The 13058-nt window shown below is 39.2% G+C and overlaps 1 protein-coding gene across 6 annotated transcripts in view; it reads right to left on the minus strand.

The window, feature by feature from the left end:
• EEFSEC (eukaryotic elongation factor, selenocysteine-tRNA specific) overlaps nt 1-13058 on the minus strand; it is a 132435-nt gene that overhangs the window by 41905 nt on the left and 77472 nt on the right. For 5 of the 6 annotated variants that reach the window (XM_029995964.2, XM_041118757.1, XM_029995963.2 and 2 more), the window contains one exon: nt 567-723. The exons of the other annotated variant lie outside the window; for it this stretch is intronic. In XM_029995964.2, coding sequence (XP_029851824.1) covers nt 567-723 — 157 coding nt within the window. The remainder of the gene's footprint in view (nt 1-566; nt 724-13058) is intronic. 6 annotated transcript variants of the gene reach the window in all.

Genomic DNA, 13058 nt, shown 5'->3' on the forward strand with positions numbered 1-13058 from the left:
GATGAAAAATACAATAATATATAATATCATAAAACCAGGAGACACAAGCAATAAAAAAACCTCTCAAACACTCATTTATCAAGCAGGTTTTGCTTGAAGGCAAGTTAAGTAGTAAATTGGCTCTGTTCTGCATGTTAAGGAACTTGCATCCACTACACTATATTTAATAAGTAGCTACAGGTAAAAATGGTTGCAGGTTTGCTGTCCTTTGTTTGTTCAGAAGGGCTCTGGTGCAAATCATACATATATTAAGAGAGGAAAGATTTCCACAAACCCTTCTGGGCAGAGCATGATTTCTATGTCACTGACACTTAATAAGAAGTCATTTTAAGACCTGAGTTTGGTGACACAGGAGACATGGGTTCAGGCCATTCACTCTCACTATGCAAGTCAGAGCCACCATCATTTAATTAGAAGAGATACAATCCACCAAATCATCAGTGGTCCAATGGGGTATGAGTTGATTTCAAAACTTCAGGAGACTATCAGTAACATTCAGACTTGCAGTACGGAAAGATCCTCTATACTTGACATAGATTAGTATTTGTTAGCTCATAAGCACCTACCTGGAATTCGGATTTTAAATTTGCCACTTTGTCCAAAACCACCATCTATTATTCCATCTTCTCCTGTAGATAGTTTGACTTTTAGACCCACGAAAATCTGGATGTTTGTTTCCTTTTTAAACAATGAACGACCAATCACACTGTAATCATCCATCACCTGCAAAACAAATAGGGCTTCATGAGCCTACAATCTAAAGTGACAAGAAAAATTATGCCTATGATATACACTAAGTTTGGTAACTTCTACCACCCTGCCCTTGGAAAACCATTTACCCCCAGACAAACAAAACTCTAGGTGAGCCATTAAGGCAACTTTCGTCTAAAACCATAAAAGACTTTGTGAATTAATATATTTCTGCTTTCAGCTCCTTTCTTATAACATAAGAGAAATAAAACCTGCAACAGAACATTCTGTAAAGATCAGTTAATTAAAATCTTTTACGCTTTGAAATCTTTCCATGAAAGTCACTTAAGTATCTACACTCCCAAAAAGTTTATTCCATTATTTATCCTACAGTTAAGTACATTATCACCTATGTAAACATTCTCTGTCTCTTAGCTCCAGACCTGCACTCCAACAGCTACACTTCCAAAGAAACGACAGAATTACTCAGAGTTTCTAAAGAGAGCCTTTTAAATATTCACCTTTACATACACATTGATTTGTTAAACTAAAAGCCTTATGACCATTGTATCCAATTTTAATTTCAAGGTTTGTAACCCAGTGGGAAGAACCATTCCAAGTTGAATTCTTAATTAAGCTATCAGGAACAAGAGGCAGCAAGGTTGGTGGGTAAGGCAAGATAAACAACCCTCCCTTAGGCATTACAAAGTATAAGGTGCAGTCAAGTGAGCCTAATCCTGTAGGTGTGAATATCCTTGTATACCTAATGCCTGGAGTTACTCTACCTCGTAGCCACGGCAAGAACATTTATTTACTTATCAGAAGAAATAAGGGGATATTACTTAAATCTTTTCAAGATTTCTTTTTTTTTTTTTTTGGTGGCAAAAGTTGCAGCTCTTCTTCATATCTAAAGAGCAATTTTTAGATAAACCTAAGGGTTTCAAAGACCAAAGTGACTTTGAACAGTAAAGAATTCTAACCAATTTTGAACACTCCCCTTTATTCAGTTTAAATGATGACTCAAAGTAGTGCCAGTTTATTAAGCTACTCTCCTTCCCTGAAGCCTCCTCCATAAACAGTAGTGCATATACAGACTCAAATCCCTAGCATTGTTGTTTATTATTTTGTTACAAATGTATGCCTCTATTTTAGTGCCAGCCTCAGTGTGGCAGTAAATCTAGCATCAGAAATTCAGGTTTTGTTTTATTTTAAATAGGGTTTACTTGCTCAGCTATAAACAGTGTTTAAAGGGCTGTGCAATATTAGAGAGCACTGGCAGGACCTCACCCCTTCCCAGACCACATGATGCACATGCAGGATGAGAAATGTCCACAGCCCTTCTTCCTTCTTTCACATGGAGATGACAACGGTACAGGCAGCTCTGCTCCCAGCTGGGTGTGGAATCAAGGCTGTAGGCAGAAGCACTCAGATGTCTCAACAACATTTGCTGCCTGAACATCCACTCCTCGTCTTTTCCCAAAAGGTCACATTTCTGGGTTTTTTTTGCTGTGTCTGTGCTCTCCCACCCCCTCAAACAAGCACTGCTTCGAAATAACTTGTGAACCTTTAGTGGTAGTATCACTGCTTGGCAACCCCTGGCTTAAATTTAAAACTGAATAATGTCTTTTACTAGAGCTACTGATAATAGGTGGTGGGAGAGGGGGACAATAAGCTTTCAGGCACACTTGCCTGCCTTCAGGTCTGAAATAAAAGACTAGCAGAAAAAGAACCTGTTAATTCCAACCTGAAGAAGCACTTACATTGTCAAAACCTTCTTCATTTTTCCAGTTGCATTAGCTGGTGAAATAAAAATATTACCTCTTCCTATAAATCTTTTATTCCTAAAACAAGAATTTCAAAACTGAACATCCCTCTCCTGCACCACTGCCTATGTGCTTCCTGCCCGTGTTTGAAATAGACAGTCTCTTACACTCCATTGAGGATCTTCCATATATCTATTATTTTGTAGTTATCCCCCCCAAAACAGCACAGGAAGTCAACTTTAAAAAGACAACATCTTTTATTTTTCCAAGAGCACTTCAAAGTTATCTTTAACTTAATTAAAAACGGAATTACAGGGTGAGCAGTCATAGTAGCCTAACATGGTTCAGTTTAGAGCCTCTGCAGCAAGGCTGTCAGAAAAAAAACTCAGAATTACTTCTGTGAACAAGTGACATACCTTTTGATTTTAAAACACCTCATCTTTTACAAGTATATGTGCTTTTTAGGGTCTTGCTCTTGTACACACAGTTTAGGAAAGTAACCAAGGGCTCCAGCTGCGCTGTTCCTTTCATTCCAATGGTCAACTTGTTAAAAAAATCCCTCCTTTAGCTGATTGATATGTTCTGTCCATATCACCATTATTCCTTTGGCATCTCTATAGGCCTTTAGCAGTGCTGAGATAATAAGTGATTAGCGACTTGCCTGAATGACTGTTTGGAATAAAACCTTTACGTCCCAAAGTCTCAGTCTCATACACTAAATACCATACATCCCATCCTGTGTTGTCCATCCCCCCAAGTTAGCCTATCACCAATTTAACCCCGAAGAAGACTAAACAATAAGAGAATGCCTGACGTAACAAGAACTAAGATAACTGATCAGTCTTTGCAGTAAAATAAATGGGTGAAGGAGAGAATTGCTACATAGGAAACCTCATTTTCTCAACTTTAAGAGCATGTTAGAAAAATAAAAGAGAAATTAAATTTTTGTTTTAGTCATGTTTTGTAAAAAGGCACAGAAATGCATGTTGTTCTCTCCAACTGAAACTCAACACTTCCAATTACTTTACCAGCAATTTACCTCCAATCGCTGGATTTTAAGTTAATCCCCTTTGAGTTCCCAGAACATCTACAATGGCAATCACTTTGCCTATTAGCTGAACAGCCTTTTGGGAGATCTTTCTGCTTTTCTCTCACACACTCTTTTTTTGTTATAAAATATTATTAACTTAAATAGCCAAATGCCACAAAGACAGCGAGGGATAGACAGTAAGGGATACGCAGTCTGCTCTGAAGCAGCAGCAAGGGGCCTAGCAATGAGGGCAGACTAATTTTATTAACTTCAGGGAAACTTCAAAAAGCTTTAGGGCTTTAATGCCAGACAGAGACGACCCCAAAAGTCAGTTTAAGTGCTGCATAAACAAAGGATTAGGGCAAGAAAAAGCTGAAGGCTCCTTGCATTTCTTGTTTATATTGTCATATGACCTAGTAGGAGTGGGAGAGGGCTGCCTCTCTGACTTTAATCCCCCATGGTGTACAGTGGCGTTTCAGTTCACTGACCTACATTACGATAATATTTTTTTAAATTTATGGGCAGAGGTGCAGCATCAAACTCACTTAAGGACTTTAAAAAAAGAAAAGGGGCGGGGGGGAGAAATACGCAGAGAAAAAAAATTTCTGGCTGGTATAGTCTCCCCCTCTCCCTTAGGTTAGATCAGCAGCTTAGAAAGGGATTTCAAGTTCAAAGGGAACGTCTCTGTTACTCTTGTTTTATGGCTTAGACCAGAGGACACAATAGCACTGAGTTTATGAAATATCCCTTCCCACTTGGCTTTTGTGTTTGCAGAAAAAAAGTAAACAGCACTTTATAACCATAGGTGAAGTACGTGCATCTCTGGCACAACACTTTTGCTAATACCAAGAAGTTCACAGAAAAAAAATTAACCACCTCACACTCCCCATCTAAGCAGTACTTACGCTACTGTATATTGTTAGCAAAACTACAATTAATGCTACATGTGTTGGCATTCAGTGCAAACCATAATATAATTCCAAGGGAAAATAACTCTGCAATTTCCTTTTGAGCAGGGACAGCAAGCTATACTGTCCAGCCTGTTAAACCACCTTCATTTTTGAGATAACTAAGAAGTTACTGACATCTGAACACCCTCTCAAACAATCCATCACACACATTGAGAGCAAATAACTGTGTCTTAACACATCTGTAGGGAAAAAAAAAAAAAAAAAAAAGGAATCAGAACAGAAACACACAGGAAGAAACAAAGCAGTGCCAGAATGAGATGGGAAGTAAGAAAAGGTTTGAGATGCAGAAAGTAAAAGCACTGAATATTAAATACTAGAAAGAGACAGAGAGAAAAAAATAACCTTTTCTGATTTAATCTAAAATTATATTGTTTTAAATAGAAATAAAACAATTTTTTTAAAAAAGGATAAAAAGAAGTCTGAGGATTATTCTCAGCAAACTGATAAATGGCCCATTGAAACCCAAGCAGAAAACAACAGGAGGGGGAAAAGAACAAAAAGAACCTATAACTAACACTGAAAATACAAAGTATTTTTATTACTTTACTTGTTTGTACTTTAGAAAAAGTACACTTGAGACAACATCATCATGATCAGTGACAGCTCATTTCTAGAAAACAGTTTCAAGCACTTTCCATTTCTGACACAGAAATGGGAATATTTTGGAGGCTGCAAATTCCTGTTCTTTTTTATAACATGGCTTCATGCATTGAGAAAAATGATGGTACATGAGACTGCAAAAAGAGTGAAGGAGAAAGGAACTGAGAGGATTTCACCCATGATTAGGTTTGCAGCTTGATTCTCCAAAGACTGTTCTAGCTTATAGTGTTGCTACCGAGAACTAGGTGAACGACTTGGTACAAAGAACGAATGACTTGGTCAGCCACACCGTTTCCTCAAGAGCTTACATCAGCATAAAAATATTAAAGGCTTTTCTCCCTGCAATTCCCTCCAGCACTAGAAGCTTTCAGTTGTGTGCTGGGCTCTAAAGACCTTCTTTCTCACCGTCCGCCAAGCGAACAAACTAAACTTCTGCCTTTGAACATCCATCCAGGAGGAAGGAATGGAGATGAAAAGTTCATCTCCTTCAGTACTTCATGTCTCATTACTGCTGTTTTAATAGAGCAAGAAGCCATCACATAGACATTTCTGCATATCCACTAACTGGTTTTCAGATGCTTGTCCCATCTCTCCCCAGCCTGTTTCTTGTATCCAAGAAACATCTCCCTTTCTCTACTCTTCTCTTCCTTTCTCAGTAAAAGGACAATTACATTTGAGAATATCTAACAAGCAGCCATAAAAGTCCCTTTCTTTGCTGAGCATTTTGCCACAATTGCATCCTGGTTAAAACCAGTACAGTAGTGGAAAGAGTCTGGAGTATTGAGTCAGGACAATAAAAGCAGGAACTGCATAACCAGACCAGTTTAGATTTTAAAAGCTCTATACATACCAATCGGCATTCTCCAGGCATGCACAGGGTACAATCAGGGCACTAACTTCATTATGCACCTTTATAGAGCAAGTTTCCTTCACCTCTCTTTCAAGTTTAGAAGGGCTGAATCCCAAAAAACCACAGGCTCTAAATTCCTGGCACAGCCTAGTTAAGAACACATTCATTTTACCAAATAAGAAGAAACTGGTTGGTGTCATGATTTTATTAATCTTTACATCAATCTATGCTGTGTTCCCTTTATGTAAGAAAAGCAACATCAACAGAGGGAAGAGAGGAGGCTACAGGCTGTTACTACATACCATACTGCTCAGGACCTCCACCTCCAGAGCAGCCAGCCCCAGCTTGAAATACTATAAAGATTAAAACCCCTGTAATGCTTACTATCCAAGTACAAACCAAGAAAGAGGCTGTTCTGTAGAGCAGAAGATCTGTAGATGCAGAAGTCTCAGACCTGGCCTTGTAAGAAAGACACAGAGAAGATTGCCAAGCTGAAGAGGGCTCCTTCCAGGCTGCAGTTCTGAGCAGCCAGGAGGACTCTGGTGGTATCCCCGTGACTTAAGAACACTTGGGCACTTTCTTCACCTATTTTAAAGTATTTTGACTGTGGCCATCTCAGGTTCTGAGATCTTAAACACCCAAAAGGAAACATCAGTGAGACCTAGCAAGTTTCATTTGAAATAGCGCATAGATGTGGCACATAGCAGTAGGTCAAGTGCACTGACAGTAAGTTAATTTTTTTCTAAAAGAAACCGCCCACAAATGGCTTGGGGAGGGCAGAGAGGAACAAAGAACAGAGGCTTACAAAATCCTCCCTGGAAATTAAGCAGGCAACAAGGACAGGCCTGCAAAGAGCTGCCTGAAGCAACTGATGCCGAGGAAGAGGAGAGAGCTGACTCTTGACACAGACTTGCATCCCCTTCTGAAGGCACCACATGGACACACAAACATCTCGAGTCTGTCCCCTCCCGTAACAATCCCTAACTCCAGTGTGTGAATCCTCTTCCCAAAGCCCAACAGTCCACCATCTCTCTTGGGTAACAGTTTCCTTCTGCCATTTGGTTAACAAGGTTTGTGGTATCAAGCAGTACAAGCCTGCGCTACACTGCTGAATATTTGTTAACTCCAATTCTAGTGAAGGCGTACAGTAGAGGGATGGTTACAGTTCAATAATACATAGGTGTAGTTTTAGTTTACCTTTTTACTTTAAAAATGCCTAGGAAATTACATTTATATAAAACCTAAGTTATTTAAGTTGCAGAATTGGGCATTTAAGAAGTTAAGAAATGCCAGATGTCCATACAACCTTATTTCTGTCCCTCTTTGATATGCCCCACGATACAGTCTTTACATGACCACATCCAAAAAAATTTCACGGGAACCCTGCCTTATTAAGTGCACAGGGTAGAGGCACAGGGGAACAGAATTAATGTTGCATAGGCAACTGTAAATCTGGTATTTCCTAACTTTCAAGTACTTGATTTTGCAACCTAAGTAACATTCTTAATTTATTTTTGTATCCAATAAATAAAATGGTGCATTGGTTGCCTTGCTGACAAACCGATTCCCCCACAGGTGACTCTTACACAACCTCAGAAAAATCAAGACCAGCTGTCCATACACTTGTAAGACCCAAAAGCATGTCTGCATTTTAAATTTAATAATATAAATAATAACCATAGGTGTTACTCAAACCTTGCAAAATTCTACTACCCAGTCATGTGGAGCAAGCCGTTCTTTTGTCCGTGAGTGAACAAAATACCAATCTTTTCATATGAGTAAGCAAGCGGATTCTATGACTTAGCTGGTACACTTTTTATGACAAATTTATTCTACTGTGTTAATCTGTATGTTGTGTCAGTTGGTAAACATCACCATTCTTTTCTCAGTACTGTTTAACAGAAATTGTATTTCTGTTTAATGAGCATACAGCCCTCCCTTCCCCCACTAAGCTCCTCAAACCCTTTTACTCAAAAGCTAAACAAGAGCCAATAAATAAATGCATCTTTTATATTCCTATTTTACAGTGCATTTTAACTAGTGAATGTGCTATGCACTTTTATTCACCTGATTGCCTTCATTTCTGTATTATTACTGTATTTAGCATACCATCAGCAGCCAAGCAGAACCAAACAAACTCATGTTCAGACTTCAAAGCAAGAAAAATATTAATTGTGGCGTCTGCATGTTTACAGTAGATGGAGTGACATCCACCACTTCTCTCAGCTAGAGTCACCGAACATTCGGCTGACAGCCCAGGTCACTGCCTGTGCCTGCAGGCAGCACTCAATCAGTTTTCACTGTACAGTTTGGCCTTGTTACTCACATTGTGCCTGTATTAGTCTGCACATCATTTCAGTCACCAAGAAAGTGTAATTGCCTGATGCAGTGTTTTATGTGCTACCTTGCTGGAACTACAGTGCCACTATAAGAAAACAGCAGATGAAACATTAGCCCTAGTAAGCCAATGAAACATCCTTCATCTAGAAATAAGTTAGATGGAAGAATCTAACTACCTGAGCAGGTAAAATTTACTTCTGTTCATTCCTAGTAGCACTGCAACCATGCAACAGAAAATTCAAGGAACAGTATTTCTGTGGCAGATACTTTAAATACAGTGCACATGCAACAACTGTGAAACGAATTCTGGTGTTACTGATAAGATATCTGGAAAGGATTCAGTGAAAAAATACCAGTGTTGCTTACACATGATCCACTACCTGGGAATCTTTCCCAGACAGGAATACTCTGGCACTCCCATATCAACTTACCGCCTCCCCAAGCAAAGACGACCTCCCCAGAAGTCTGGTCTCATCCCTTAAGTGAACCACATAGGATGTTCCTGTTCACTCATGTGCAAGTTAATTTTTCCTCCTTGTACCCTCCTTTGGCAGTTTGGTCAAGTGCATGGCTGAGCTACTATCAACTTGACACGTACTCTGTAAACTAAATGTTGGTGTTTTCACTCACAAAAAGCCATAAGGAATTAAAAGACAAAATATGGCTGAGAACTGTTAAAAAAAAGCTGTTTTCACAATCACTGCTTTTCAAAATGCCTAGCTCCCTTAAGGATAGTCTGGGTCATTGCTGGTCATCAACAAACTTAAATACTATTTTCTCAAACTTCCTGCAGTTGCTTACTAGTACTCATCTCCACACTCTCTTATCCTTCTTCTGAAAGGCCAGATATATCTGTTAAGTGATGGTGACAAAGACCTTCCATTTGACCACTCAGGTAATGCACTTGCTGACACAGCTCTTACTATCCTGTAAGAAGAGGGGAAAAAAACCCCAACACTTTCAAGAGATGTTGAAAGATAAGCTTTTTCTCTTCCATTCAGGCTTCAGAAGAGATGCTCTGATAAAAATCTTGATAACTTACCCTGCTTTCACATCTTGCTCCTGCAACAATACTTTTCTCCTTGGGGACACTTAGATCACACCAATATTTAAACAATTAGTAACATGTTGTTATTGAGCAATAAGTGATTCTTCCATCCTCCAGGAACGAAGCATGCTAGCTACATGACAGCCTCAGTCCCCACGAGAACAAGTTTAATAAAAAAACCTCACTGTCCAGTAACCCACAAAACTTGGGAACCCAGTGGCTATGAATAAAACTAGGACATCCCATGGCTGTGACATATGAAAGAAACTACTGAAGAAACAAGTGCAACATTATTAGTATCAAATAAGTAAAGCCTAAGAGCAAGGCAAATAATGAGAAAAATACATTTTAAAACTTTGAAATACATAGAGAGAATTAATTATTCTTAATGTCAGAGGAACACAGAGAAAGCATCTTTAGGAAGGACAAGCCCATTTTCACAGGAAAACATTCTGCTATGCTTAAAATGGGAAACAATCGCAGCTGAGACATGCATGTATTTTTCACTATACAACCTTGAAAGTGCAGAAGGCACAGCTTGCGCTATTCCAAGCAAGGCAGAGAGTTTTCCTTCTCCTTTTGTTTCTGCCACAGAGCTACTGATTTACGAGCATCCTCGACAATAGGACCCTGTGGCAACCATCCTAAGATAAATCCTGCTTCTGCAAACACTTTCAAAACTGGCAGAATATCTGAGTCATGCAGGAAAGCATGATGTATTTCTACGGTTCACCTTTTGGTTGAATCTCTCTGCACTCAACCTCTATGTCCATGGAAGCAAAAGAGCAAATAACGTGACAAATATAAAGGATTTATCCCAGGAACTAACTGCTTCATGAGTCAGACTAGAATTAATCTGCAGTGCTGTGTAGAGGTAAAATTCAGCGAGGAAGGTATTTCAGAGATGACATCAGGATTAATACAAGTGTCTTTGCCCACAGAACTGTAAAGAGATGACTGGTGAGCAGACTGTCTCCAGAAGCCAGCAAGACTGAGGACAACAGTTGCTGTCTATCTTCATAAGTTGCTTGTCTCTGACTCCAGGGGCTGCTGACTTGCTACAGTTTAGCAAACCCACATTCACAGCCACCACTGTGTGACGATTCAGAAGGAGAAACTTTCTTCAGAACATCTCATTTGCCCCTTTTTTCACCAAGATTCCCACATCACACTCCTTAAAGCAACACTGGTGTTCACAACAGCACTCTCAGCCTTGCTTTTACCTTTTTATCAGTACAAGCCACTTATTCCCAGCCTAGCTCTTTTTCCTATCGAAATTACATTTGTCAGGCAGCCAAGGTTTTACAAAAATGAAGTGTCCAGAGGGCAACAGTCTCTGCCTCCACATAACTACGCCAGAAAGATGCTCTTGACAGAAACTTCCCTCCACTGAACTTCTCCCCTCTCTCAAGTCCTCTCTGCAAGAGAAAACTGGACTAGTATTTCACATCATTTTAAAAATCATCAAGTTAAGCAAATACAAACCTTTGTCGGTGCCCTCTTACTTCTGAGGGAATGGCAGATTTTGATTTTCCTTAAAACTAACACCTAAAGACTTACTCTAACCCCAAAACAAATCTGGTCTAAAGCAAAAGAGGAGCATTCACACACTTCTACAACAGTTATGAGATAAAAATCGTAACTGCAGTTTGAACCATGCAACTTTTTCATTACCAAGATGCAATCCCAGCATGGTTAGAAGCAAGTTTCCTGCACTATGCAGCACGTCAGACAACACTAACTTAACCAAAAAGGCAGATGATAAATGTTTTAAAGCTAAATTTCTCAGATACTACGGTAATACATACCAAAAAAAAAAGGTATTAAAAAATCAGCAGGTAAATAAGCAAGGAGATGAAAAAAAAGAGGTTCAAGGATATGCTGCAGAGAGGTAAATTCAAAGATCCTGGTGCACAACAGTAGTCAGGCTTGCTTTCTTTCCCAGTGCTCCACTCAGTCTTGGCATTAAAGAGGCAAGATACCAAAAGGAAACAGTGAGCAGTACAAAGAGAAATGCAAGGGTACTTTAATTTTTGTAGAACATTTACCATCACTTGAGCAGATAAGAAAAAAATCAGGAAGCTTCGGCGTGATTTTTCACTAAAACATACTAGTTCAAGACCATTTGCTAGTTTAAGTATGATTTCTTTACTTTTTTAAAATACGGTGTTTACCCAGTTCATGGATTTGATTTCTATGTGAAACAGCAAAAATGTCACACTTGCTCTTAAAGCGCCAAAGAAGCTTTCAGAAAAAATGTTCTTTTATTAAAGAAATAAACCTTAAAATCCAGGAGAGTGCCATGCACAAGGGGAACAAAAGAAAAGTACTATGATGCTGAAACTTAATGAATTTACAATTCTTACTATTCCATCAGTGCTCTGAAATTAATCAGAATAGGAACAAAAAGTCAAACCATAAATGCCTGATTTCTCCTGGGTAAACTGGTAGTTAAACTGCAGGGAATTTATTTTAATTCTAGCAGCAAGCAGGGGGGGCTTGGGAGAGCCCACATCAGATTAGCAGCAACGTTTTACAAATAGGCATGATTGAATTCCACTACAACCCAGTTATGGGAGCATGTTTCCACCCTGTACTGAACTCGGGAAGGTGGACATTGCATGCCCCTGCCTCCCTCTCCCAGCCTTTCAGGAAGCTATGAAGCTAATTTTCCCCAGCAGTATTCTCTGGAGGAGCAGTTCACTTCTCATGAAGGTAACATGTATTTTTTAATTATTATTATTTTATGCCTCCCCAGGGAAGGTGAGGAGGGGGGAGCTTCCTTGCTCAACAGAGAAAGAAATTTTCCTGTATCAGTGCCAAGAACAGACACCCTAAATTCAGCGATCGTAATCTCCAGCTATCCATCAGCAGCAGGGTGGGACCAGCTGATTCAGATTTTCTATTAGCTAGCGACTTTGTGTACTAAAATAAACCACTGTACCACCCAGTTATTCCTGCTGCTCTCTGCTCTGCAAAAGCACAAACTTAATAGTAGCTACCTCAACTAGCACTGTAAGTACTTCCCCAGCAGGCCTTTTGTAACTGGCACAATCCTCTTCCCACCAACTCTCCCGAGTCCCTGCATGCCCCTGGGCACCATAAACGTTTCTTACGAAAACACTTTTTTACACCATAAGCGTTTACACCCATAAGCGTTTCTTACGAAATTTGCTCCACTATCCTTTTTGCACCCATCACAGAAAATGCCAACTCTGAGTATCTACAGTACCACAGGAGGCAGAATCAGAGAACAAACCTAACCTGCAGATGGACTATTCAATGGCAACTGTTCATTTACAGGGCCAATTAGTATTCATACAGACAGTGATCAAGGCCCATATATAGTGCACACAGTGTGACAGATGAAGACAGGATAAAATAATAAAACCTCCAGCTCTATATTTTAAAAAGCATGGGAAGGTATCAAAACAGTTCACAAATATATCAGCCTAATAAATTACTCTGTTGGTCAAATATTAAATAACCCACATTCATTGGTTATTTTCTGGATCAGAAAATAAAATATGCGTAATTTGATTAACATTATTCCATTATTTACACAGTAAAATCAATAGCAGAATACGTAAACTAGCAAAGGATTTGGAAATAACATTAAATAAAAACAACTAAAAATGCATGACCGAGGCTAACAGCAAACTCTGTTAACCCAGTCAGGCAACTCACACAGTTGGTACTCTGCTAGTTTTCAAATCCCATAGACTAGTGCCATGAATTGGGAGCAAAAATAAAGAAAGCATCTGAG

The sequence above is a fragment of the Aquila chrysaetos genome, chromosome 20, assembly GCF_900496995.4.
Source record: "Aquila chrysaetos chrysaetos chromosome 20, bAquChr1.4, whole genome shotgun sequence".
In the NCBI taxonomy this organism is placed as follows: domain Eukaryota; kingdom Metazoa; phylum Chordata; class Aves; order Accipitriformes; family Accipitridae; genus Aquila; species Aquila chrysaetos.